Source organism: Rana temporaria, chromosome 4 (genome assembly GCF_905171775.1).
Source record: "Rana temporaria chromosome 4, aRanTem1.1, whole genome shotgun sequence".
Taxonomy (NCBI): domain Eukaryota; kingdom Metazoa; phylum Chordata; class Amphibia; order Anura; family Ranidae; genus Rana; species Rana temporaria.
In genome coordinates, this window is record NC_053492.1 from 440,643,718 (window position 1) to 440,668,237 (window position 24,520).

Here is a 24,520-nt window from a genome sequence, read left to right on the forward strand (position 1 = left end):
AATTTCAAAATGTCAAACTTCGGAAATTTCAAAATGTCAAACTTCGGAAATTTCAAAATTTCAAACTTCGGAAATTTGGAAAGTTTCAAACTTCGGAAATTTGGAAAGTTTCAAACTTCGAACTTTGGAAATTCGGAGACTTGAAAATTTCAAACTTCAGAAATTCGGAAAATTGGAAATTCGGAAAATTGGAGATTCAAAATTGAAAATTTAAAAATTGAAAATTTCAAAAATTCGAGATAAGAAATTGCAAAATTCGAAAATCTAAAATTCGAATTTCCGAATTCCAAATTTTCGACTTTCCGAATTTTCAAATCTACCGAATTTACGTGTTTACGAATTTTAGAATTTCCCAAATTTACGAAAAAAGCAAAAAAAAAAAAAACAATAAAATTAAAAACAAATTTTTTGACAGTGCACATATCTACCATTCATATCAAGATTGTATGTTCCATTGTGAGGCATATATACAGATTCTACCACTCAACATGTTTCGCTTTTTTGAGCTTCTTCAGGAGTTTCTGGTGAAGTGTATAATATGCTACGGCTAACAAAAGACAATGGTCTAATTTCCTCGTATTTTTTACTTTTGTAATAATATATTTGATTTCATTGATTTTGTAATCGTGTCTTCACACTTTCTCTATCTTGAACACCGTTAAAGTCCCTGGGTTTGTTACCCCCCCTCCCCTGTCTCTTGTTCTAGAAAAATGGGATGTGGTGTTCTTTCTGATCTCTCTGCCTTACGCTTTACTTATAATGCTTTAGGGATTCCATCTGTTTGCAACCCTATTTTATACAGAATAACATGGAGGGGAGTTAACAGGTGGAGAAAAGTAAAAGCTAAAACGCCTGTAGGAGAAACTTCTTTGAGTTTACAGTGTGCATGAGGCCTAAAGATATTTTGCATTGAGAACTTGGAGTGCTGTCATCCTGGTATTTGTATGGTCTTTAGATTTATTGGCTTAAAGCAAATTTGTCACATGGTCTGAGTAACACAAACAAGCATGTGATACAAAAATGCAAAAGTTACTTTTAGTGAAACTGCACATGTAATTGTCTATCTTGACCCCACCTCTTCCTGCCTCAGAAGACTTCCTGCTGCTTACCCTAAGAAACGGGGTAATATCATTCCCCCAAAGGGGAGCCTTCAAAACTGGCCAGGGCAAAATGCAACTTCCCAAGAAAAGAGTACATACCTTCACTTGTCTAATTCTCTGGATTTACTTACCATTTTTACAGTTATGTTATGTAGTCATGGCATGCTTGGCCCAAATTTACCAATTGTGACAAGTTTACTTTAAAGACAGCGTATATCCAGCCCTTGGGACACCATTCCATCCACCGACACCAACAATGGGGCATGATTCCTGTTGCTGACACCAACAATGAGACACTATTCCTCCGACTGACACCAACAATTTGGCACAATTCCTTCCATTGACACCAATGATGGGGCACAATTCCTTCCATTGACACCAATGGTGTAGCACAATTCCTCCCATTGAGACAAGCAATGGGGCGTAATTCTTTCCATTGATGCCAACGATCTGCTACTATTCCCCCCACTGATGCCAACAATGGGGCACGATTCCTTCCAGTGACAACAACGAAAGGGCACAGTTCCTCCCACTGACATCAACGATGGAGCAGAATTATTTCCATTGACACCAAGGATGGGGAACTATTCCTTCAACTGACACCAACAATGGGACACTATTACTTCCACTGACACCAACAATGAGGCCTTATTCCTCCCACTGACACCAAAGATAGGGCATTGTTTACTCCCACTGGACGCCAGGACATTTTTCAACCCCACTGGCCCTAGTCCAGCCCCACTAAAGTCTGAAGGACAGTAAACTGGCCCTTTGTTTAGAAAGTTTAGAGACCCCTGGTATAGAGGAAAGCACTAGATGCCCTCTGCTTTCTTCAAACTGAATTGCAAGGCATCCTTGCAACATTTAAATCAATGTGAAGCTGAAGTGGGCACCCACTTACGTGGGCTAAGCAATAAAATGTCAAGGAATAGGGAATGGTTTCTAAAATGGCATTAAAGGACCACTAAATAAAAAAACGTTAAACAAAAGCAAAAAAACTACTAATAACACTCATGAGTATCAAACGTCATGGGCAAGTGACAGCAGAAGTGCTACAATAAGAAGTTGGCTGTGTGTCACCCCCTGCTATACCAATTTTATTTTTTTAATATCTTTTGTTTTCAACTTATGCCGAAACGTTTACATTCTCATCAGTTAATGTTGGTAAAAACTATTTTACTTAAATCAACTTTGAACTTATATTTAGTGGCCCTTTAAAATACACACTTAATATGGTCTCGTGCTTTGTCCATGCAGGGCAAACAACTGGTTCACTTAGCAGACGCTCCCTCACCAGCTTCACATACTGTACCACCTTTCATCTCTCCCCTGTAAAGAGAGGTAGCCAGTACTTCCAGGTATGGGCACTATGTGACTTACTGTCCTTCCTCCCATGTGACCTCTCTGGTGCTTAGTGGTTGGCTGGTAAGTGCTGTCACATGGGGCTGGAGGAGGAGAGAGTCTTCAGTCTTATGTAAGCAACAAATTGTGACTTGATTGGCAGAGGAATGAAAGGAAGGAGACTTTGTGGGAAAAAAAAGACTGGGCAATAGTTTGCCCTACATGTGCAAAGCACAGATTCACTTTTTTTCTCTTGCATGTGATTGGGTATTCTTTGCAAAGTTATCCTTTACCTCATTTACAAAGCTCTGGAGCAATTGCACAGTCTATTTGCCTTTACTAAATCGACCCCAATGCATCACATAATGCACTGTGGGGTCCCAGTATATTATATACTGGACATAAGTGTTTCTCAGCTCTCAGTTCTTACTCCAGTAAACTCCCTCTTGAAGGCATGCAAGAATTTCCAGGGATAGCAGGAAACCTTGCAACAGTGGACTGAAAATTTATTACTACCAATCGGGAGCTGGGTGGGCCCATTTTTCACATGCACGTTTTTTCTAGTATAAGTCTTATGACAGGTTTACTTTAAAGCGGAGGTTCACCCAAAAAACAAGTATATAACATTACATTGTGTATACCTCAAACATGTACAGTATACTGTTTGTTTGTTTTTTGGGGGAGTACATACGGTATTATCGCTATTTTTCACCTGGCTTCCGGGTACTAGCTCCCGCGACAGTAGGCGTTCCTATGCAGTGGCGCAATGTCATCTGGGACTTCACCCAGATGATTGACATCCCCCGGCGGATAAGGCGCGGCACGAGTTTCCGTAACTAGCCAAACTGCAGGTCGGCTCTATACGGCGCCTGCGCAGTCAGCTCTACACGGCTCCTAGTCGGTGAGCAGGCGCCATATAGCGCTGTATAGAGCCGACTCGTAGTTCGGCTAGTTTCGGAAACTCGTGACGCGCCTTATCCGCCGGGGGGAAGTTTTTGTCAGGCACGTCAATCATCTGGGCGAAGTCTCAGATCACATTGCGCCACTGCATAGGAACGCCTACTCCCACGGGAGCTAGTACCCAGGTGAAAAATAGCAATAATACCGTATGTACACCCCCAAACAACAAACAAACAAACAGCATACTGTACATGTTTGAGGATACAGAATGTAATGTTATATACTTGTTTTTTGGGTGAACCTCCGCTTTAAGCTTAGCTTCCCCATTCCGACACATTTGATACTGTGTGCCAAACCATTTATTAACCATCTTCTCTATAGACTATTGCAAGCCTATTTCAATAAAGGTGAAAAATTGTGTATTTGCCCCAGGCCAACCAGAAGCTCATATGTCTGCGATCTGTTAGGTGGTATATAGTTCACATATCTCTCATGGCATTCTAAAATGGGGTGTTCTACTTTCACATTGATTATTCCAAGTTAATGTTCAATAAATGTGATTGGTTTAGGCCAGGGGTCTCCAAACATTTCAAACAAAGGGCCAGTCTACTGTCCTTCAGACTTTAGAAGGGCCGGATTGTGGCCCGCGGGGGTATAAAATGTGCCGAGCCCAGCATCAGTAAGAATAAATATGGCCTCAGGGTTGGTGGTCAGTAGGAGGAGTAGTGCCCCATTATTGGTATTAGTAGGAGGAATAGTATCCCATTATTGGTATCAGTGGAAAACATAGTACCCCATTGTCGGTGTCAGTGGGAGGAATAGTGCCCCAAGGGCCGGATAAAGGCTAGCAAAGGGCCACATCTGGCCCTTGGGCCGCAGTTTGGAAACACATGGTTTAGGCTGTCCAAAGACATGGGGTGACAGTTTGAGTATCAATCTCTATAATATCCTATGATATAAGTGTACAGGATTGTTTCAGCTGTGCATCCATGTTTACACACTGAACAGACACCTGTAGCACTAAAAATATCTTTGAAGAACCACTTTTTGGACAATTTGTTTCTCCCGTAGATTAGCTGGGCATGGGGCATCATAAGAGGCTAAAGGGCAAGGGTCATTTTATTCCAAAGAGTACATTTTACACTCATAAATCCTAAACATATTGTAGCTCCCAAACTTTCTTTAATCCCTAATTTAATAAACACATTATTATAGTGCAAACTTTGTTTTGCTGCACTCAAGAAATTTTATAAATATCCTTTCAGGGCTAAAAAAAAAGATTGTCTTTTAAGGTAGCCCGTTTAGTATTGAAATATCCATAGAGTTTAAAATGTCTTCAAACTGTAACACTTGGTGTGCGTTGCCCACCCAAGCATTCCATAGACACTGCTGCCCTCTAGTCCCCAGGGCAACAAATAAATATTAAACATTTCCCATTCCTTCACAGACTGTACAAAAAGAATGGAACAAGGTAGATAATAAATGCTTAATAAGCCTTACATTATCCTGCTTTGCAGTATCAAAACTATTGGAAAAGTGAAGTTTCTATTTTAAGTCACCAAACCCCACCCAAAAATGGCAATTTCACATGGGTCACTAAATTTGTAGCGCTATACTGTGACCTTCATCATTAAATGGTCCGTCCAAACAAACTGGTGTTCCATTTATGGATAAACATTAGTGGGAAGGATCAATTATTATCTTCTAATGCCCCGTACACACGACCGGTTTTCCCGTCGAAAAAAAAAACAATGTTTTCTCAGACGGAATTCCTCTCAAGCTGGCCTTGCATACACAAGACACACAAAAGTCCGGTGAACGTTCGACTGCCAAGAACACGGTGACGTAAAAGACTACGATGAGCCGAGAAAATTAAGTTATATGCTTCTGAGCATGCGTAGATTTAGTTTTGAGCATGCCTGTTTTTTTTGTGCGTCGAAAAAGCATACAGACGAACGGTTTTCCCGCTAGGATTTTTCCTGACAGGAAATAAGAGATCCTGTTGGAAAAAGTCCGATGGAGCATACACAGTTGGCTGGGATTCTCGTCCAGAAGCTCTCATCTGACTTTTTCCGATGGGAAAACCGCTCGTGTGTACAGGGGAATTAGATGTCTGATGGCAGGGATACTGCTTTATAAAGCCATGACAGATGGAAATCAACAACAGATAGAAGAAGGTAGCTGGTAATTCAATACTTCTAGGTGGACTGACCCTTTAATGCCTATTTTGTTGAGTGACTGGTGTCACAAATGGGCCCACCTGTACTAAATGTGGCATATTTTTTTACATGAAATGCTGGCATGTTGTGAATCATCACACAGATCTGGCAAATATAACAGTGAATAAGCCCATTATCACCTAAACCTGGAACAAATAGCTGTACTCTTCCATTACTGACTATAGTAGCAGCGTTTTTGCTACCACTAATGACGTTTTTCATGTATTGCTAGTTGCTGATTCTCTTTTCACATTTTCACAGAACTTATTCAAAAGAAAGTGCAAAGAGTAATGGTCATGTGCACATAGCAACCAATCAGATTTCAGTTTACTGTGGTCCGTTCTAATATTATCTCCTATTGATTGCTATAAATGACTATACAGTAAAACCTTGGTTTGAGAGTAAGGGCTCTTTCACACGGGGCAGACCGTTTTCGGGCTCCGCTTTGCTCAGCGGGGATCGCTCCGTCAATCACCGCTGAGCCGGCAGATGACAGGTCTGTCTCTGCACACTGTGCAGGGACCGACCTGTCAGAGCGCTGCTCTCCCCTATGGGGGATGGATGACGACGGACCATAGAGTGTGTTGTCACCCGATCCGATCCGCCAGATGGATGGAAAACAGGGTTTTCCTCCGTCGCACTTTGGTGGATCGGAGCGGGTCCGATGTCAGCGGGCATGTCACCGCTGACATCCGTGGCTCCATAGAGGAGCACAGAGCGCCTGTTCAGGTCCGCCTAAACGGTCCGCCCGTGTGCTTGGTTTAAGAGCGTTTTGCAAGACAAGCAATATATTTTAATCAATTTTGCTTTGATATACAATTAATGTCTTGATATAAGAGTAGCGTCATGTCACAACTGAGTATAAAAAAGAAGAAATGAGCCTCTAAGTGTAGCAATATGGGGCCAGATTCACAGAGCAAGTACGCCGGCGTATCTACTGATAAACCGGCATACTTTCAAATTTGCCGCGTCGTATGTTTAGTTTGAATCCTCAAACCAAGATACAACGGCTTCTGGCTTCGATCCGACAGGCGTACGGCTTTGTACGCCTTCGAATCGTAGGTGCAATACTTTGGCTTCCGCTGGGTGGAGTTTGCGTCGTTTTCCGCGTCGGGTATGCAAATTAGCTTTTTCCGGCGATCCAAGAAGGTACGCACGGCCGTTGCATTCTCTTACGTCGTCGCTAGTCGGCTTTTCCCGGCGTATAGTTAAAGCTGCTATTTTGCGGCGTATAGATAGACTTGCCATGTTAAAGTATGGCCGTCGTTCCCGTGTCGAATTTTGATTTTTTTTTTTTTTGCGTAAGTCGTCCGTGAATAGGAAAGGACGTAACTCACGTCTAAGTTCAAAACATGATGTCGGTGCGACGTCATTTTGCACAAAGCACGGCGGGAAATTTCAAAACGGAGCATGCGCAGTTCAATCGGCGCGGGGATGCGCTTCATTTAAATGAATCACGCCCCCTACCCGCCCAATTTGAAATACACGCCGAGAAATACACTACGCCGCCATAACTTACGGCGCGAAATCTTTGAGGGTTTCAAAATACGCCAGGTAAGGTACGGCGGCGTAGCGTATCGCTGATACGCTGCGCCTGGGCAATTCTATGTGAATCTGGTCCAAGGTTACATTTAAAGGTACAACATTTAGCAACTTATTGCTACACTTAGAGGTGCCTCTCTTCTATTTTATACCCTGCTTTGATATACAAGTGCTTTGGATTACAAGCATGTTTCTGGAACGAATTATGCTCGCAAACCAAGGTTCTACTGTACAGTACTTTGTGCTTCCTCATTGCTCCTTGCACCGCTTTATTGAATACCCTTACAAATCATCCAAGTCCAACATTGACATTGCTAGCAAATAAAACATATGTAATGGTACATAGAAGCTGGTTAGTTCCAAACCCAGTGGAGTGGTACACGTGTACACTGTATTTCAGTAAAGCTGCAGTCCCCCATAACATATAGTGCAACAAAACAAAGTATCAGAAGTGAGAACTGTTATCATTGCCTCTACTAGCCATTTACATCCCCCTTTATGTTCTCATACTGAAATGGGAAAAATATGTGGCTGCTATAGGCAAACAGACATGTTCTTCCTTCAGATACAAAAATAAGGCTTAATGCAAATATCGCTGTCAACGTGGTTTGAGGTTGCCTGTGTGATTCTAAACTTTAGTCTACATCAGCTAAGCTACATAGGATTTGTTTAACTCCCAGGGCCATGCAAGCTTCCATCATCTGTACGCTTTGGTCCCAGCAAATAAACAAATGCCATCAACATAGTATGGTGGCCTGAAGATAAGCACCATCAGTGTAGGATTTATTTTTTTATTTTTCAGCTGCAGTGCTTAAAAGTGGAGATAGATCATGTTATGTGTTGGTGGCAAGACTGCATCTTTAATGAAACCCAACAAAAAGAAAAATGTAAAACATGTTACCATCTATGAATTCACAAAATGACCTGCTTGTGCAGATCATTCCTGATTGTCTATGGCGGGCTTTCTTGAATCCATCAAACGTGAAAGCCATCTCAGCTGATGTTTTTGTATCCATCTTCATCTTCTGTGAGTTAAATCACTATTGCTCTTCATCCACTTGCGTCATGTGCATCCTACACAATGTTCTGCAGATTGTTTAGCAATCTAAAATACTATTTACAGCTGCTTCTAAAACTGAATCAGTTTCTGCCGCCCCTTCTCTAGTTTGTGAAACTGGCTTGTCCATGCCGTGGTCTTCGGAGCATTTTTTAAGTTCCGTTTCCGCGGAACTGCTACCGGAGACCTCGCTTTTCAAGTGCTTTGCGCTAAGTTTAAGCTCCAGAACGTTTCTGACCGTTGCTTTTACATTCTCGCTACTCATTATGCTTTTGCTGTTTACCATAATGTTAGTTTGCTTGCCTGTGGTTTCTAGAGAGGGTCCTGCAGTTTTGCTCTGGGGGCTTTCTGCATCGTTGGGGTCCGTTTGTGATCCACAATCAGGAATGGACTTTGGAGGTTCTTTTGAGGCTTTACACAACGTGTAGGTTTCTGAAGGACAAGAGGTGTACTTACCCTTTAGTTTGCAAAGGTTTACAATGAGTTCTTTCGTAGGGGAAAACTCTACGTTCTTCAACACAGCATCTTTTTTAAGGCCTTCTGTTTCCTCAGGAGAATTGTTACATGTAGGTACTGGTAAATTGTCAGTAGGCACTAAACATGGGGAATCTGGAATCTTAGGTGAGCTTGAAGCTGTCTGATCTTTCGTATTACTGTCCGTTGGCGAGGAACCACCACTGGTTAGCTCTGCGTCCAGGTCATGATTGCTGAGCTGCTTTTCCTCTGAAGGATCTTCGTGAAATTTACTATAGCAACAGAATTCTGTAAGGTACGCATCTGTGGAAAGAGACATAATAAGAGGTCTGGTGTCACCCCAATATCACCTCCATCCCCTCCATCCCTAATTCAATACATACAGGCGGTCCCCGGGTTTCATTACTTTCTGGGTTGCTGCCCCGGACAAATATATTGTCAGTGAATTTAAAACTCCTGATTTGCATATGTCTTAACCCTCTAAACCAGGGATGCCCAACCTTTTGAAGAGCAAGGGCCACTTAAGCGACTTGGTAACCGGTTGCGGGCCACAATATGCGGAGCGAGTGGATGACAGGTCCATGTGCACTCTGCATATGTAGAGAGGACACGGACACAGCCCACTCTACCCTACAGGCCCTCCGATCCACCCAGATGGAAAGGGACGGATCCCCTTCAGATTTTTTTTTTTTTTTAGCAGTTCACATTAAAGGTGAATGGAGGGTCCGACTGGGTCGGACCAATTGCGTAAAAAAGGGCTTAAGGCTGCTTTCACACTGCCCTACTGCTGGCTTCATTCAGAACACTTGATGCTCTGGGATGTCGATTCCGCCAACCCAGAGCAGGAGGTCGCGGGCCACATCAGAGGGCTCCGCGGGCCACATGTGGCCCCCGGGCCACTGGTTGGGCACCCCTGCTCTAAACCAAGGGTCTCAAACTGTTGGCCCTCCAGCTGTTGTAAAACTACAAGTCCCATCATGCCTCTGCCTGTGGTAATCATAGTTACATAATTACATAGTAGGTGAGGTTGAAAAAGACACAAGTCCATCAGGTCCAACCTATGTGTGTGATTATATGTCTGTATTACCTTGAATATCCCTGTATGTCGTGGTCGTGCTTTTAACTGTCAGCCCTGCAATGGCCTCATGGGACTTGTAGTTTTGCAACAGCTGGAGGGCCGCCAGTTTGAGACCCCAACCCTAATAATAACCCTTATTTAGTATATACAATAAGAAAAATAAGAATAAAACATAATAGTGTATACCCATTTTAATACATGATTCAGTTTATATAATAATAGCAATATGTTAGTATAAACAGTTAATAAGAAGAGTATGAATAATATCCAAAAATATATACTTATTTTATTCACTTTGGTTTGTAATTAATTTAATATTAACCATCAAATTTGATGCATACAATGACTAATCATTTAATCATATTGATAATGTAATGCAATAATTTATACCCATGTATTTAATACTATGTAATTCATATTATATTTAACCATAGCGATAGAATAAATTCCTAATTTTCACTTGGTAGTAATTCATTTTATTAATTAGTACCGTAAATTATTTCTCTCTAATTCAACTTTAAATTACTTCATTAACTTGAACTCCAGAACCCCTCATTGTGAGCTAACCTAACCCCTATTCTAATCCCGAACACTACATCACCCCCTGTAGCGGAATACTAACTTTACCCCGTGCCTAATTTTTTGGAACCAGAAGCTATCAAACCTGCACCAACATCTAACAGCATCAAGATGTCGGTGCTGAGGTCTTTCAGCAGAGGAGGTCACAGTGAGGTTGATTTATTAAGAGTGGAGACTGGAAAATTTGGTGCAGCTGTGCATGGTAGCCCATCAACTTCCAGGTTTTATTGTCAAAGCTTTAGTGCCGGTTCACGCAGGAGCAACACGACTTCCAGCGCGACTTTGCGAGACGACTTCAGCGCGACTTACAGAGCGACTTCAGGTTGCCTCCAGGACAGGCGACTTTGCCTGTGGCCAATCAAACAATAATCAGCTCTGTGGGAGGGAGGGGTTTGCCTGAGAAAAATATTTTCTCTTCCTGTAAAGTTCCTTCAGTTAAGACAGTGATCCGACTTGAAATCAATGGGTACAAGTTGCCTAGAAGTCGCCTTGAAGTAGTACAGGAACCTTTTCTAAAGTCGGAGCGACTTCAGTAGTGTACATTAAGACGGCTCTCATTCACTTCAATGGAATTTCTCATGTCGGGCGACACAAGTCGGATCCCAAGTCGCTATAGTGTGAACAGTCACTTAGTGAACAAGCTGAAGTTGGAAGCTGATTGGCTGCCATGCACAGCTGCACCAGATTTTGCACTCTCCACTTTTGGTAAATCAACCCCAGCGTGCTGTTAGTGAATAACCTGAAAATAGGGTTACCAATTTTTAACACTCACCAGGATCAACCAGTGCTGTTCGTTTCTCACGTGTAAGAGCGGCTCTTTCTTCCTGGTTAAATATTCTGTCCAGCATCACCATTTCTGCAGAAGGAGTGATGCGCTAAAGTAGAAATAAAAATTATCTTCACATTACTATATAGTTAGTACAGCTAAAGTAAGGCAGCATGCTTATTCTAATATCAACCCAATGAGTTGATCTGTCCCAAAGCAATGAGCACTTGAGCATTCACTTATCAGGTCAAGTAATGTTTCTGCTATGCCAATTACTGTCTGGATCCCAATGGAGTAATTAAAGTGATTGTAAATGATCACCTTGTAAAACAACACATTCATTTGTGTATAGATAGGAAAAAAAAAAAAAAACATAAATAACTTTTTTTCCCTTTTTTTCTTTTTTAAAAGTGATGACATAACCTCTGTTCTCAGCTGCATATAAGCTGGGGGAGGAGAATCAACAGCAAACCGATCTTTCCCAGTGAATGGCTGTGCGGGGGGGGGATGTCAGGACAAGTTTGATCATTGAAGGAAGGAGAGCACAGCTTTCGTCACAGCTAGATGAGAACTGACCACATTGTGCTTTCCTGCTTAATGTGGTCAGTTGTTAATAGAAAAGCAAAAGGACTGGCAGGAACACCAGGGATTTCACACAAAGGAAGCAATACAAAGAGAACAGGAGACTTTCTCATACAAGTACATGGTACAGCAGGCACATATCAGGAATATGAAATACTCTTTAATTCAGTGAGGCAGAGGTTATTTTATTTGACTACCTGCAGAGCACAAAGGGGTTCTTCTGTTTAATACAGGGTGATTTAAATAAAAGGAACCAAACACAGATTTTCAGCAGCTGACATTGGCAAATGCTTCTTTGAGAGATTTTAGATGCAAGCTTCCACTCTGACTCCAAGGCTGAGTATTAGTATTGGGGTGGGGACATCACTTGCAATGAAGTGGCACTGTTTAAAAAAATAATAATACAGACCTGGTATGAAAGTCTGAGTCAGAAATGAGCTGCTCCATCAGAGGACTCATATCCAGGTATTCTGTATTGTATGAAGTGATCTGATAGCAGATATCTCTGTAATAAGTTTACATACCTTTGCATCTTCCATAAGCAGCAAACGGTATTTGTTTAGCATTGCCTGGGTCTTTTTTAGGAAATGCGTGGCCATAGCTTCAAATTCATTGTCCACTGAAATGAAACAATAAAATGCTTTTTAGGCAAGTAATGATGAAAAGAATACATATTCCTGTAAAGAAATGTTAAAGTGGATGTAAACCCAACATTTTTTTTTTATGTCACAATGTATAGTATAAGATTTCCTATCGTCTGTGCCCAGTCTTGCCACACAGCGTTAATCCAGCTCTGAGCAATCCTCTTTTATTGTTCAGTGAAATAAAACGGACTTACAGAGAAAAACCTTAGTCCGTTCCGCCCCCTTGCTGTGAGTGACAGGTTATTTACATATCTCATGCACTAGCTTGAAAACAGGCAATATTTTTTAATTCCCACCCCCACTCCTTTTCTGATGTCATGTGGTTACTTTTCTGGATTTTGACTGGATGTTAGTGATCATAGCAGAATTTAGTGTAAGGAATACATAGGAAAAAATGCATGTTGACAAGGGGAGTGCAGAGGTGGGCGGGGAGTCTACTGACATCACGACTCCACCCACCAATCTCCAGACAACAGATCCACCCACAGAATCTGCAGTTTTGCAGTTCTTATAACAGACAGAGGGGAGACATTTGACAGGTAAGGATACATACATGAGGCATCTATATCCTTATAGATCAGCACTATGGTAGTAGTTTAGAAAGGATGAGAGTGGCTTTACATCCACTTTGAGGAACAAACAAACACCTTTAATAGGAACAGGGCTTTTTTTCAGCTGGAACTCAGTTCCACCACCTCCAGCTCGGGCCCTCTGCTCCCTGCTGACCACTATCGCTCTGTGGCAGCCAAGCTGTCACTTGTAAACACAGAAGTCGGACTTGGCTCCATCAGATCTGATCTCCATCAGATCTGATCTCCTGAGTGGCTCCCACTAAATGCAGGATGGGGAGAATGGGGATGCAGGTGCCCAGGGTGTGTGCAGTGCATGGTTGAGTTCCTGCACCTATTATATGAGAAAAAAAGTCCTGAACAGGAACTAACCACTTCTTATATGTAAACTGGCAAGGACACAGAAGCCCAGTGCAGTTTCAGAAAAACAACATTTTCTGTGAAATAATTTGTTATTTACAGCATACACATGTCTTTAACACTTGATCAGATGTAGAATAGTTCAGGAAAAAAAAAAAAAGGACAGTGGGCCATATTCTCAAACAAGTTACGCCGGTGTATCTACTGATACACCGGCGTAAATCGAATTTCCCGCCGGCGTATCATTGTTTTGTATTCACTTTACGTCATTGACGTTTTCCATCGAGAACTGGAGCATGCGCACTGGGCTATTTTAAGCCCGGCGCATGCGCAGTTCGAACGGCACGGGGGCGTGCTTAATTTAAATACAAGCCGCCCCCTTGGAATTACGCGGGGATACGCCGGGCCAATTACACTACGCCGCCCCAAACTACAGAGCAAGTGTTTGGGGAATACAGCACTTGCTCCTGTAAATTTGGGGCGGCATAGTGACGCCGCCGCAGGATCTACGAGAATATGGCCCAGTATCTGTAACAGAATGGCCCGTGATACCCAGAGACTTTTGAAGGATGTGGGATACTCCTGTGCCAGCTTCACTAATGACTCTTGGGTCTAGGGTCATCCTATGTCCCTTTTGGGCATAGGATGACTGAGAATTGATATCTCGGATTACATGAGATGGGACATTAATGATAATTCATGTATTGCAGGAGATCTTGGAAAATTACAAGTGGTTTATTCTGACCTCAATAGGTCAATAGAGTGTGATTCATTCAATGTGTAACATAGACTGTTGAGATGCTAATTAAGTCCACCTGGCTGTAGTGAGGGGGCTTGCTGTGATTGCATTCTGTTGTCCATTGTGCTAATTGGGTCTGCTCCTAAGATATTTCATTGCGTATGCTAATGACACTGTTTTGTGTGAAAATACTATTGATAATAGATGTGGAATGTGACTTGTCAGCTGTAGTAATTAACTCCTCTAGATTCGGTGCCAGAATGTCTGTCTGGGATGTGGATTGAGGGGGAACTCGTTAAACACCCATTGTGTGATGTTTTGGGTGGAGAGTTTCATTGTCCCTGTGATTACTGTAGCATGCTTGTAACTGTATATAACAAGGCTGAGTTACCATTAAAGCATTCATTCGTTTGAACCAGAGACAGAGCTGCGTGTCTCGTCCTTTTGGGGAATGGAATGGGTCCCGTCTGCTGGATTGTCGGAGTGTCGGATAAGCTGTCATGGGTTGGTGGAATGGAATATCGTAAACGGTGTTAACCTCTGACCGTTACAGTATCCAACCCTGTCAGCCTGCCTCCTACTGAACATGCCATAACTAGGCCGGCCTGAACCAGGAACAAAAATTAGATCTTATGTTATTGTGGGGTTTTCTCCTTTCTGCAATGGCACAGCTGGAATATGAATCAGTCTGATGCAGCAACATGGGAGGGGATGCATACAGTTTTTCAAGGTGTCCTGTCCCTGATTTCATATTAGCTGTTCTCTCATTTGTCAGGACGAAGGAAAGGAAGTAAAGATCCTAAAACTGGACGGTGAAAAGTCTGGTGTAGCCAATCAATTTCTTACTTCAGCTTGTTTAATTAACCATTTCAATACAGGGCTTTTATACCACCTCAATACCGGGCCTATTCTGGCACTTCTCTCCTACATATACAAATCATCATTCTTTTGCTAGAAAATTACTCAGAACCCCCAAACATTATATATGTTTTTAGCAGACACCCTAGGGAAAAAAATAATGGTCATTGCAATTTTGTATCTTGCACGGTATTTGTGCAATCATTTTTCAAACGCCTTTTTTTTGGGGAAAAAAAAATGGTTTCATGAATTAAAAAATAACAAAACAGTAAAGTTAGCCCAATTTTTTTGTAAAATATAAAAGATGATGTTACGCCGAGGAAATAGATACCCAACATGTCACGCTTTAAAATTGCGCACACTCATGGAATGGCGCCAAACTTTGGTACTTAAAAATCGATTCTTTGGCCAGGCCCTCGATGGCACAGGAGAGCCCGAAGAAACACCGGATGGCGGCGCGAAAGAATGATATCTGAATGATGCCTCTAGCTGCAGGCATCATTCAGATATACCCCACAAAGCCCAGGCCGTCATATGACATCCACCCAGGATGAAAGATCCCATCTGTGGACGTCATATTACAATGTGGTTAAGTTTTAACAAAAAAAATGGAAGCTGGTTGGTTTCTATGCAGAGCTGCACCTGATTTTGCATTCTCCAGTTTTAGTAAATCAACCAATAAATTGTCTGATAGGACTATCGTAGAATGTCTCGCTTACAAATCAGATCATTAGACGTTGCCCTGCTAGAGCCATTTGCTGATATGGGAGAGTTTGACTGGTCTGCACTCAACCAAGCTAAACACTTGATGGATGAATTGGAATCAAGGGTCTAACTTCTGTGCCATCTTCATTAATGCTATAGGATAAGGCATTAGAGTAAAATCAGACCAACAATTTTTCAGCATCTATTAGAAAGCCTTCCTATATATTTTGCTGTTTCACCTTTCTGCATTTCGTCGTTGGTGGGCAGTGATCCCTGAAACACATGGTATGGGAGAAGCCTCTGGACAGCATCACCCAGCGACTGGAATGGGCTCTTATTGGGATCCAGAGCTTGTTCTTGGTCTCTATGCACCTGCTGATGAATTCTAGAGGAATAAAGAACACTTGTTAGGTTTAGCAGTTTGAAGCCCACAGAACATACAAATGGAAATGTATTAAGCAAATTAGCAGCAAATCAGACTGCTTGTTTTTATGTGTATTCACAACCGATGCACCTGCCATCCTTGGCAGCCAACTGCAACGGATCTCCATAGATCTGCATCAGGTTTACCACTGAAGATGAGACAGAGGTAGGTTTTATTCTGGTGCAGGGTCAATTTAGAGCAGCGGTGGGGGAATTTATAAAAAAAGCTGCCTAACTATTAGAAATCTGACTTAAGTCTGAAATTTATCTCACTGCTCTCAAATTCATAAATGCCCCCCCCCCCCATTATGTGTAAACCTACAGAGTTTCTTTTGTGAGTTGTTTGGTGGACATCCTCTTCAATCCTCTGTTATGTCCTTCAACCTAATAACAGAGAAAAATATTACATTTTACACTTTTTTTTATTGCAAATCACATCACCAACCTGCAGTACTGAAAAGCACCAATCTCTAATCTAATTGTCCTAGATCTATTGTTCTAACATCAGGATTAGCTTCAGGATCATAGCACAACTCTATAGATGGGGATGGTCTCTGGTTTAGATATGAACACACATAATCTCATGACTTCTGTCAATCACAATCACATTCACAGCATATTTCTCCCTTTCCTTTATACTCCTTTTTTAAAACCAAGAAAAGTTTTATTGAAAATAAGGAAGAAAGATACAGCAATTGCAGAACAGATCAACACCCATAGCAAAAGCCAACCGTTCCATATACAGGGTCAAAATCAGTCAATGATACAAACTGGGCATGTCATAGAAAACACCACTAAGTTGATCATAAACCATACCAGTGGCACAATGAATTAAAGGCATTATGCATTATTAAGTAACTTCCTTAGTGATCCAGCAACTCAGCTAAAACCAATAACTAAAGGGGTATACATTAACCTATCAGGATCCTAAACAAAACTTATTCAAGCGGGCTCAGGCTCGGGGTGTTCAAAAAAGACACCCTGAGGAAGAAGGTTTCCCTTCGAAACGCGTCATCCAGCAGTGGTTTTTATGTCCTCTCTTTCAATACCCGGAGACTGTTGATATTGAGTCAATTGTCATCGGTTATAAGCTTTTATATTGCCAGTTTCTTTCAAATGCTTGTGAGTAATTTTCAATCAATTCTTTAAATAAATCTATCAAAGGACAATGCACAAGGCTGGGCAGGTTTCCCATATAACTGGATTGACTGATTACTAAAATGTGCAGTTTTCATTGATGATTCTCTCTGTTGATGCATCCTTTCGTACCGTATTGCCCAGGTTAGTCACAGGTTCACTTTACATATTTGGAAAATATATAAAAAAAATATACAAAAATGTTCACATGCACTAAATCAAATCTTACCTTAGCATTCTGTAGCTGTGATAAATGATGTTGTATTTGTTTACTTCCAGAGTTAGGATCTGCAAAAAAAAAAAGGTAAATCATTTACATATTAAAATTGTATTAAAAGATTTTATAACATGTCAAGCCAGTTCACAGTCCCGTTGAATATTTTGATTGTGTGTAGAAATCATTTTTCCTTGTTGCATTCATGCTGCCATTGCTCTGCAATCAGTAGAGAAACATTTGCAGCTTTGGTGCCATTTATTACATTTCTATCTCCATAAAGGAAAGCACTCTTGGGGGGGAAAGATCATCCGCAGATTCAATGATAATGGTAAATAGGACAAATAGAGAGGGTAAATCTCTCTAATGGGGACACAGGCAGCAATGAAATCTGACAGGTGTTCTAATCCCTCTCCACTCTATTCAAAACTAAAAAAAAAGTTTTGCCTTTATTTACCTCCCTGGCGGTATGATTATGTCCGATTTTTGATGCTCAAAGCGGTACAATTGTTTTGCATGGAAATTTGTAATTTTATATTGTAGGCCTGTAATTCTTAGGAATAACTCACTTAAATCTGTCCAAACAAGAGTCTAGTAGACATCATAAATTATAATATAATTATAATATAATAAATAACTATAAATAATTATAACAAATAATAATATAATAATAATAAAAATGGTTCAATAATGTACCGTATTTATCGCGGTATAACGCGCTCCCGCGTATACCGTGCACCCCTAAAGTGGCCCCCAATCCTGTGGAAAAAAAGTTTTTTTGTACTTACAGTTTTGATGTCTTGCGCGGCGTCCATCGGCGGCCTCGTCGGGTCCGGCGTCCTTCTGCGGCTCGGGTGTCCTCTTCGGCGGGTCCGGTATCCGTCTTCGGCGGGTCGGGGGTCCTCTTCAGCGGGTCGGGGGTCCTCTTCCGCGGGTCCTCTTCGGCGGGTCCGGTGTCCTTCTCCGGCGTCCTCGCGTCCTCCCCGCTCGTTTCCCGCCACGAGTTTGAATACTGCGCCGGCATATACCGAGCGCAGTACACTCGTGAATCTTCGGGCAGGTTTGGCAACTGTCGCGCTGACGTCCTGTACGCTCAGGACGTCAGTGCGAGAGGCGCCGAGACTGCCCGAAGATTCACGAGTGTACTGCGCTCGGTATATGCCGGCGCAGTATTCAAACTCGTGGCGGGAAAGCGGGTATCCACGTATATCGCGCACCCACGATTTTGCCCTGATTTTCAGGGCAAAATAGTGCGTGGTATACGCCGATAAATACGGTAATCAAATCAAAAACACTGAAATTTGCTCAGTTGCAGAATTGTCGCTGTTAATACTTTCAATGTTTGATGACGAATTTCCCCACAAATCGCTATCGCTCAATTCTGCAAGTGATTCTAATTTATTATCGCTGTTTTCTAGCTGGTCTAAATGTCACTTGGTCACTTTTGACATAAAGGGACACGTTTTGGTTGTTATGGACAATCTACAGTTTCCAGGCAGAAATGTATTTATAATATAAAACTGCATGTAGGACACTGGGCAGACCACTGGGTACAAAGGGGATGTGTAATTATTTGATACATTACTGTACTTTATGTGTACTGTGTTTTTATTTTTATTTTATTTGGTGCCATTCTCCGTCCTCGTGCGTCACAACGCTCGCAGGAAATGGAGCTTGGCACTCGGGCACTGTGAATCGAGCGGAGGAGGAGACATCGGAGCTTGCACACACGGCGGGGAGACATCGCAGGATCCAGGGGACAAGGTACAGTAGGTGTTTGTGATATTGTGTTTTTAGCACGACAGCATCGCGCTGATTCTCGGCGACATGGTGCCGAGATCTCGCCGACATCTCGCACTCACTGGAATAGTGACAGCACATCCCAGCAAGCGCGTCATAGAAGCGACGGGAGATCCGACTTGGATTCCCGCCAATTCTACACGTGTGCGGCGTTTGTTATGAATCCTGAGGGGGAAGTCCCCGCCGGATTTTAAATAAAAATCCGGCATGGGTTCCTCCTCAGGAGCATACCGGGCCCTTAGGTCTGTTATGGGTTGTAAGGAGAGCCCCCCTACGCCGAAAAAAAACGGCGTAGGAGGTCCCCCTACAATCCATACCAGACCCGTATCCAAAGCACGCTACCCGGCTGGCCAGGAAGGGAGTGGGGACGAGCGAGCGCCCCCCCCCTCCTGAGCCGTACCAGGCTGCATGCCCTCAACATGGGGGGGTTGGGTGCTCTGGGGCAGGGGGGCGCACTGCGGCCCCCCCACCTCAGAGCACCCTGTCCCCATGTTGATGAGGACAGGGCCCCTTCCCGACAACCCTGGCCGTTGGTTGTCGGGGTATGCGGGCGGGAGGCTTATCGGAATCTGGGAGCCCCCTTTAATAAGGGGGCCCCCAGATACCGGCCCCCCACCCTAAGTGAATGGATATGGGGTACATCGTACCCCTAACCATTCACCTGTAGGAAAAATGTCAAAGTTAATAAACACACCACACAAGGGTTTTTAAAATAATTTCTTTTTCTGCTCCGGAGGCTCCCCCTGTCTTCTTTATTAGCTCTTTTACCAGGGGGAGCTTCTTCTTTGACGTCTTCGGGTGGGTGGGGGCCGCCGTCTGGTTCTCTTCCACCGCCGGGGGGGTCGCTTTTAAAAAAGCCCCCACCCCCCGGCGGGTTTCCTCCGGCGTCTTTGGCGGGGGGGCTTCTTCTTCCGCTATCCCGACGGGTCTTCTCCGCTATCCGGGGGGTCTTCTCAACTCCCCGGGGGTCTCCTTCTATGTTCGCCGCTCTCCGCTGTTGACTCGGCGCACCCCGGTTCTTCCTCTCGCTGTCCGGTGCCTTCTTCTTCCGTGCTGTACGTCTTCTTCTCCTTCCGTGCTGTGAGTTCTTCTTCCGTGCTGTGACGTCATGTTCTTCACTTCTCTTCTTCTCCCGATGTTGACACGTCGCCTTTCCTCGCTGCAATGACGGGTGCGCGGCTTGCATCGAATTTATATAGACCTCACAATCCCATCATGCTCTGGTACCCACCCATGTGATACCTACCCACGTGGGTAGGTATCACATGGGTAGGTACAGAGCATGATGGGACTGTGAGGCCTATATAGGTCCGATGCAAGCCGCGCATCCGTCATTTCAGCGAGAAGAGCCGGCGTGTCAACATCTGGAGAAGAGAAGAAGATGACGTCACAGCCCGGAAGAAGAAGAATACGTCACAGCACGGAAGAAGAAGATAGACGTTCAGCGCTGAAGGAGAAGGCACCGGACAGCTGGAGGAAGAACCGGGGTGCGCCGAGTCAACAGCGGAGAGCGGCGAACATAGCAGAAGACCCCCGGAGAGTGAAGAAGACCCCCCGGATAGCCGAAGAAGACCCCCCCGGATAGCGGAAGAAGAAGCACACCACCCCCCGCCGAAGACGTCGGAGGAAACCCGCCGAGGAGTGGGCGCTTTTATAAAAGCGACCCCCCTGGAGGTGGAAGAGAACCGGACAGCGGCGAAGAGCGGCCCCCACCCGAAGACGTCAAAGAAAAAGCCCCCCCTGGTAAACAGAGCTAAAGAAGACAGTGGGCGGCCTCCGGAGCAGACTAATAAATTATTTTAAAAACTCTTGTGTTGTGTTTATTGACTTTAACATTTTTCCTCCAGGTGAATGGGTAGGGGTACGATGTACCCCATATCCATTCACTTAGGGTGGGGGGCCGGTATCTGGGGGCCCCCTTATTAAAGGGGGCTCCCAGATTCCGATAAGCCTCCCGCCCGCATACCCCGACAACCAACGGCCAGGGTTGTCGGGAAGGGGCCCTGTCCTCATCAACATGGGGACAGGGTGCTCTGGGGTGGGGGGGCCCCGCAGTGTGCCCCCCTGCCCCAGAGCACCCAACCCCCCCATGTTGAGGGCATGCAGCCTGGTACGGCTCAGGAGGGGGGGCGCTCGCTCGTCCCCACTCCTTTCCTGGCCGGCCGGGTAGCGTGCTTTGGATACGGGTCTGGTATGGATTGTAGGGGGACCCCCTACGCCGTTTTTTCGGCGTAGGGGGGGGCTCTCCTTACAACCCATAACAGACCTAAGGGCCCGGTATGCTCCTGAGGGGGGAACCCATGCCGGATTTTTATTTCAAATCCGGCGGGGACTTCCCCCTCAGGATTCATAACAAACGCCGCACACGTGTAGAATTGGCGGGAATCCAAGTTGGATCTCCCGTCGCTTCTATGACGGCTTTGTCTCTATCGCGGCAAGCCAGCTCGGCACTGGCTCCCGCGATGGGGCTCGTATGTGCTCAATCTCGCCGAGAAAGGGAGCGAGATTGACACAATATCGCGTGCACCTACTGTAAGTAACTTTCCTGGGATCCTGCGATGCGATCCCGAGTGTGGCTCGGGGTTACCGCTTTTGGTACTGAAAATTCACCCCGTGCCAGACTCGGGAATACCGCTAAGAAGGTTAAGGAATATAGTGTTTTTTATCTACCGTATTTTCCGGCGTATAAGACGACTTTCTGGATGCAAAAAAATGCATCCAAAGTCGGGGGTCGTCTTATACACCGGTGACAGTCTCCGTGCTGCGAGCGTCCATGATTTGAAAGCCGCGCCTTCTTCTCAGACTGTCCTGTGATAGGCGGAACACAAATTTTCCCAGCAGCGCCTCTGTTCTGTGTTCCTCCTATCACGGATGCCTTCTCATCCTCGGACAAGAGGACGTCTGTGATAGGCGGATCACTGAACAGAGGCCCTGCTGGGAAAATTTGTGTTCCGTCTATCACAGGACAGTCTGAGGAGAAGGCGCGGCTTTCAAATCATGGACGCTCGCAGCAGACGGAGACTGTCACCGGCCTGGAAGCTGCAAAACGTGAGTGATGGCACAGTGGGGGAAAGTGATGGCACAGTGGGGGCAAGTGATGGCACAGGTGGGGCAAGTGATGCACAGTGGGGGCAAGTGATGGCACAGTGGGGGCAAGTGATGGCACAGTGGGGGCAAGTGATGGCACAGTGGGGGCAAGTGATGGCACAGTGGGGGGCAAGTGATGGCACAGTGGGGGCAAGTGATGGCACAGTGGGGGCATGTAATGTAATGGCACAGTGAGGCATGTAATGTAATGTAATGGCACAGTGAGATTTGAAAAAAGCCTGTTTCTGTCAGTGGTTGTTCTGGCTACCCCTCAGCTTCCAGAAAGACTAGTACGAAGGGGGTAGTCTTATACGGTGAGTATATCCCAAAACCAACATTTTTCCTGGAAAATTAGGGGGTCGTCTTATACGCCCAGTCGTCTTATACGCCGGCAAATACGGTAGATAAAAGGTAAGTGTCCGGTTATTAAAAATCAGCAACTGCAGGAGTTGTACTTGCTGACTTTTTTTTTTCCCCCTCAGAATGGAGAACCACTTTAAAATTCAAATGCTAGTTGCATTTAAAAAAAAAAAAAAGATGCATTTAATGATTCATACATAAATACAAAGCTGTATTAATGTGTGTCTTTTATATCTGTCCGATTTCCACTTTTAATGTGTACTTACAGTCCTCTAACCCACTGCTATTTATCCATCAAGATATTACCATATACATATAAAGGTACCTGTCAGTGAAGCAATGTGTGCGTGAGATTGGTTTTTCATTGAAACTGGAGAGAGGGGATTGGAGAGTAATTTTGCAGTCTGCAAGAAAGAAAAAAAAAACATCAAAAACATGCACGTTCAATCTCTTTATATTTATCTATTTCTTGCCATTTAAATTACAAATGCAAATTTCATTCACCTCAAATTTCTGCTCATAAACCTGCCAGTAAATGACAAGCGATTAGGAAACATTGCAAAAGATTACAGTAGAAGATTGTTCACACTGCCGCGGCATCAAAGTCGTGGGACTTTAAATCCGACATGTCTGTGCGACTTCATCGCGGCTTGCATACGACTTCTTTAACAGAAGTCAATGCAAGTCGTGTTGAAGTTGCACCAAAGTAGTGCAGGAAGCTTTTCCTAAGTTGGAGCGACTTGAGACGTATAAATTAGAACGGTTCCATTGCCGTTAATGGGGTGCGACTTTAAGCTCTCAAGTTGCGGCAGTGTGAATCAGGGCTAAATCATGATTGTCAATGTTTACTGGAAGTTTCCAAGGACAAAAAAAAGAAACAATTTTCATAAACAGATACTGTGTTTCCCCCGATAATAAGCCCGGGTCTTATATTAATTTTGGCAACAAAAGACACAGTAGGGCTTATTTTCAGGGTAGGTCTTAACATGTAATGTGATGTCTTCTCTCCCCCTCTCTCTCCCTGCCTGACAGGAATCCCCAGTGTGAACTGAGTTAAAATGCTTGTAAAATCCTATAATCCACTCTATTTCAGTAATATGTAATGTACAATGTGTGTGTTTCTGTAATATAATTGTGCCAAATACTTTTTTTATAGCGCCGCTCTGCGCTTTTGTGACCCGTCGGAGCTCTCTTTCCCAGCAATTATATTACAGAAACACACACATTGTACATGTTATGCCCTATACGCACGATGGGTTAGTCTGATGAAAACGGTCTGATGGATACCTGATGAAGCTGACTGATGATCAGTCGTGCCTACACACCATCAGTTAAAAAAACGATCGTGTCAGAACGCGGTGATGTAAAACACAATGACGTGCTGAAAAAAATGAAGTTCAATGCTTCCAAGCATGCGTCGATTTGATTCTGAGCATGCATGGATTTTTAACCGATGGACGTACCCACAGACGATCGTTTTTTTCTATAGGTTTTTTTATCCATCTGATAATATTAAAACAAGTTCCTATTTTTTTAACCTATTGATAATTAACCGATGGGGCCCACACGCGATTGGTTTGGTCTGATGAAAACGGTCCATCGGACCGTTTTTTATCGGACTAACCTATCGTGTGTACGCAGCATTATACTACTCTAATAGAGTGGATTATAGGATTTTACAAGCATTGTAAACTAAGGCTTATTTTAGGGGTAGGGCTTATTTTGCAACCCCTTCTGGAAAATAACGCTAGGTCTTTTTTTCGGGGTAGGTCTTATTTTCAGGGAAACACTGTAAGTGTTCCTTAAAGCGGTAGTAAACCCTCTGGTACTATTCAAACTATTTACATATTCTTATGCCGGGTACACACGAGAGGATTTATCCGCGGAAACGGTCCTCCGGACCGTATCCGCGGATAAATCCTCTGGCGGATTTTGATCTCCTGGTTGTACTAACCAGGAGATCAAAATCCCAGCGGAATTCCGTCC

At 43.8% G+C, this 24,520-nt stretch overlaps 1 protein-coding gene across 1 annotated transcript in view; it reads right to left on the reverse strand.

Annotated features, from left to right (window-relative positions):
- Positions 1-7,251: 7,251 nt before the first annotated feature.
- The window catches only part of BICRAL (BRD4 interacting chromatin remodeling complex associated protein like), a 75,072-nt gene continuing 57,803 nt past the window's right edge, over positions 7,252-24,520 (reverse strand). The window contains exons 7-13 of the mRNA XM_040351509.1: positions 22,860-22,938; positions 17,303-17,361; positions 16,259-16,320; positions 15,753-15,898; positions 12,163-12,257; positions 11,063-11,165; positions 7,252-8,936 (exon numbers count right to left, since the gene is read on the reverse strand). Of these exons, the coding sequence (XP_040207443.1) occupies positions 8,200-8,936; positions 11,063-11,165; positions 12,163-12,257; positions 15,753-15,898; positions 16,259-16,320; positions 17,303-17,361; positions 22,860-22,938 (1,281 nt within the window). The 3' untranslated portion in view covers positions 7,252-8,199. The remainder of the gene's footprint in view (positions 8,937-11,062; positions 11,166-12,162; positions 12,258-15,752; positions 15,899-16,258; positions 16,321-17,302; positions 17,362-22,859; positions 22,939-24,520) is intronic.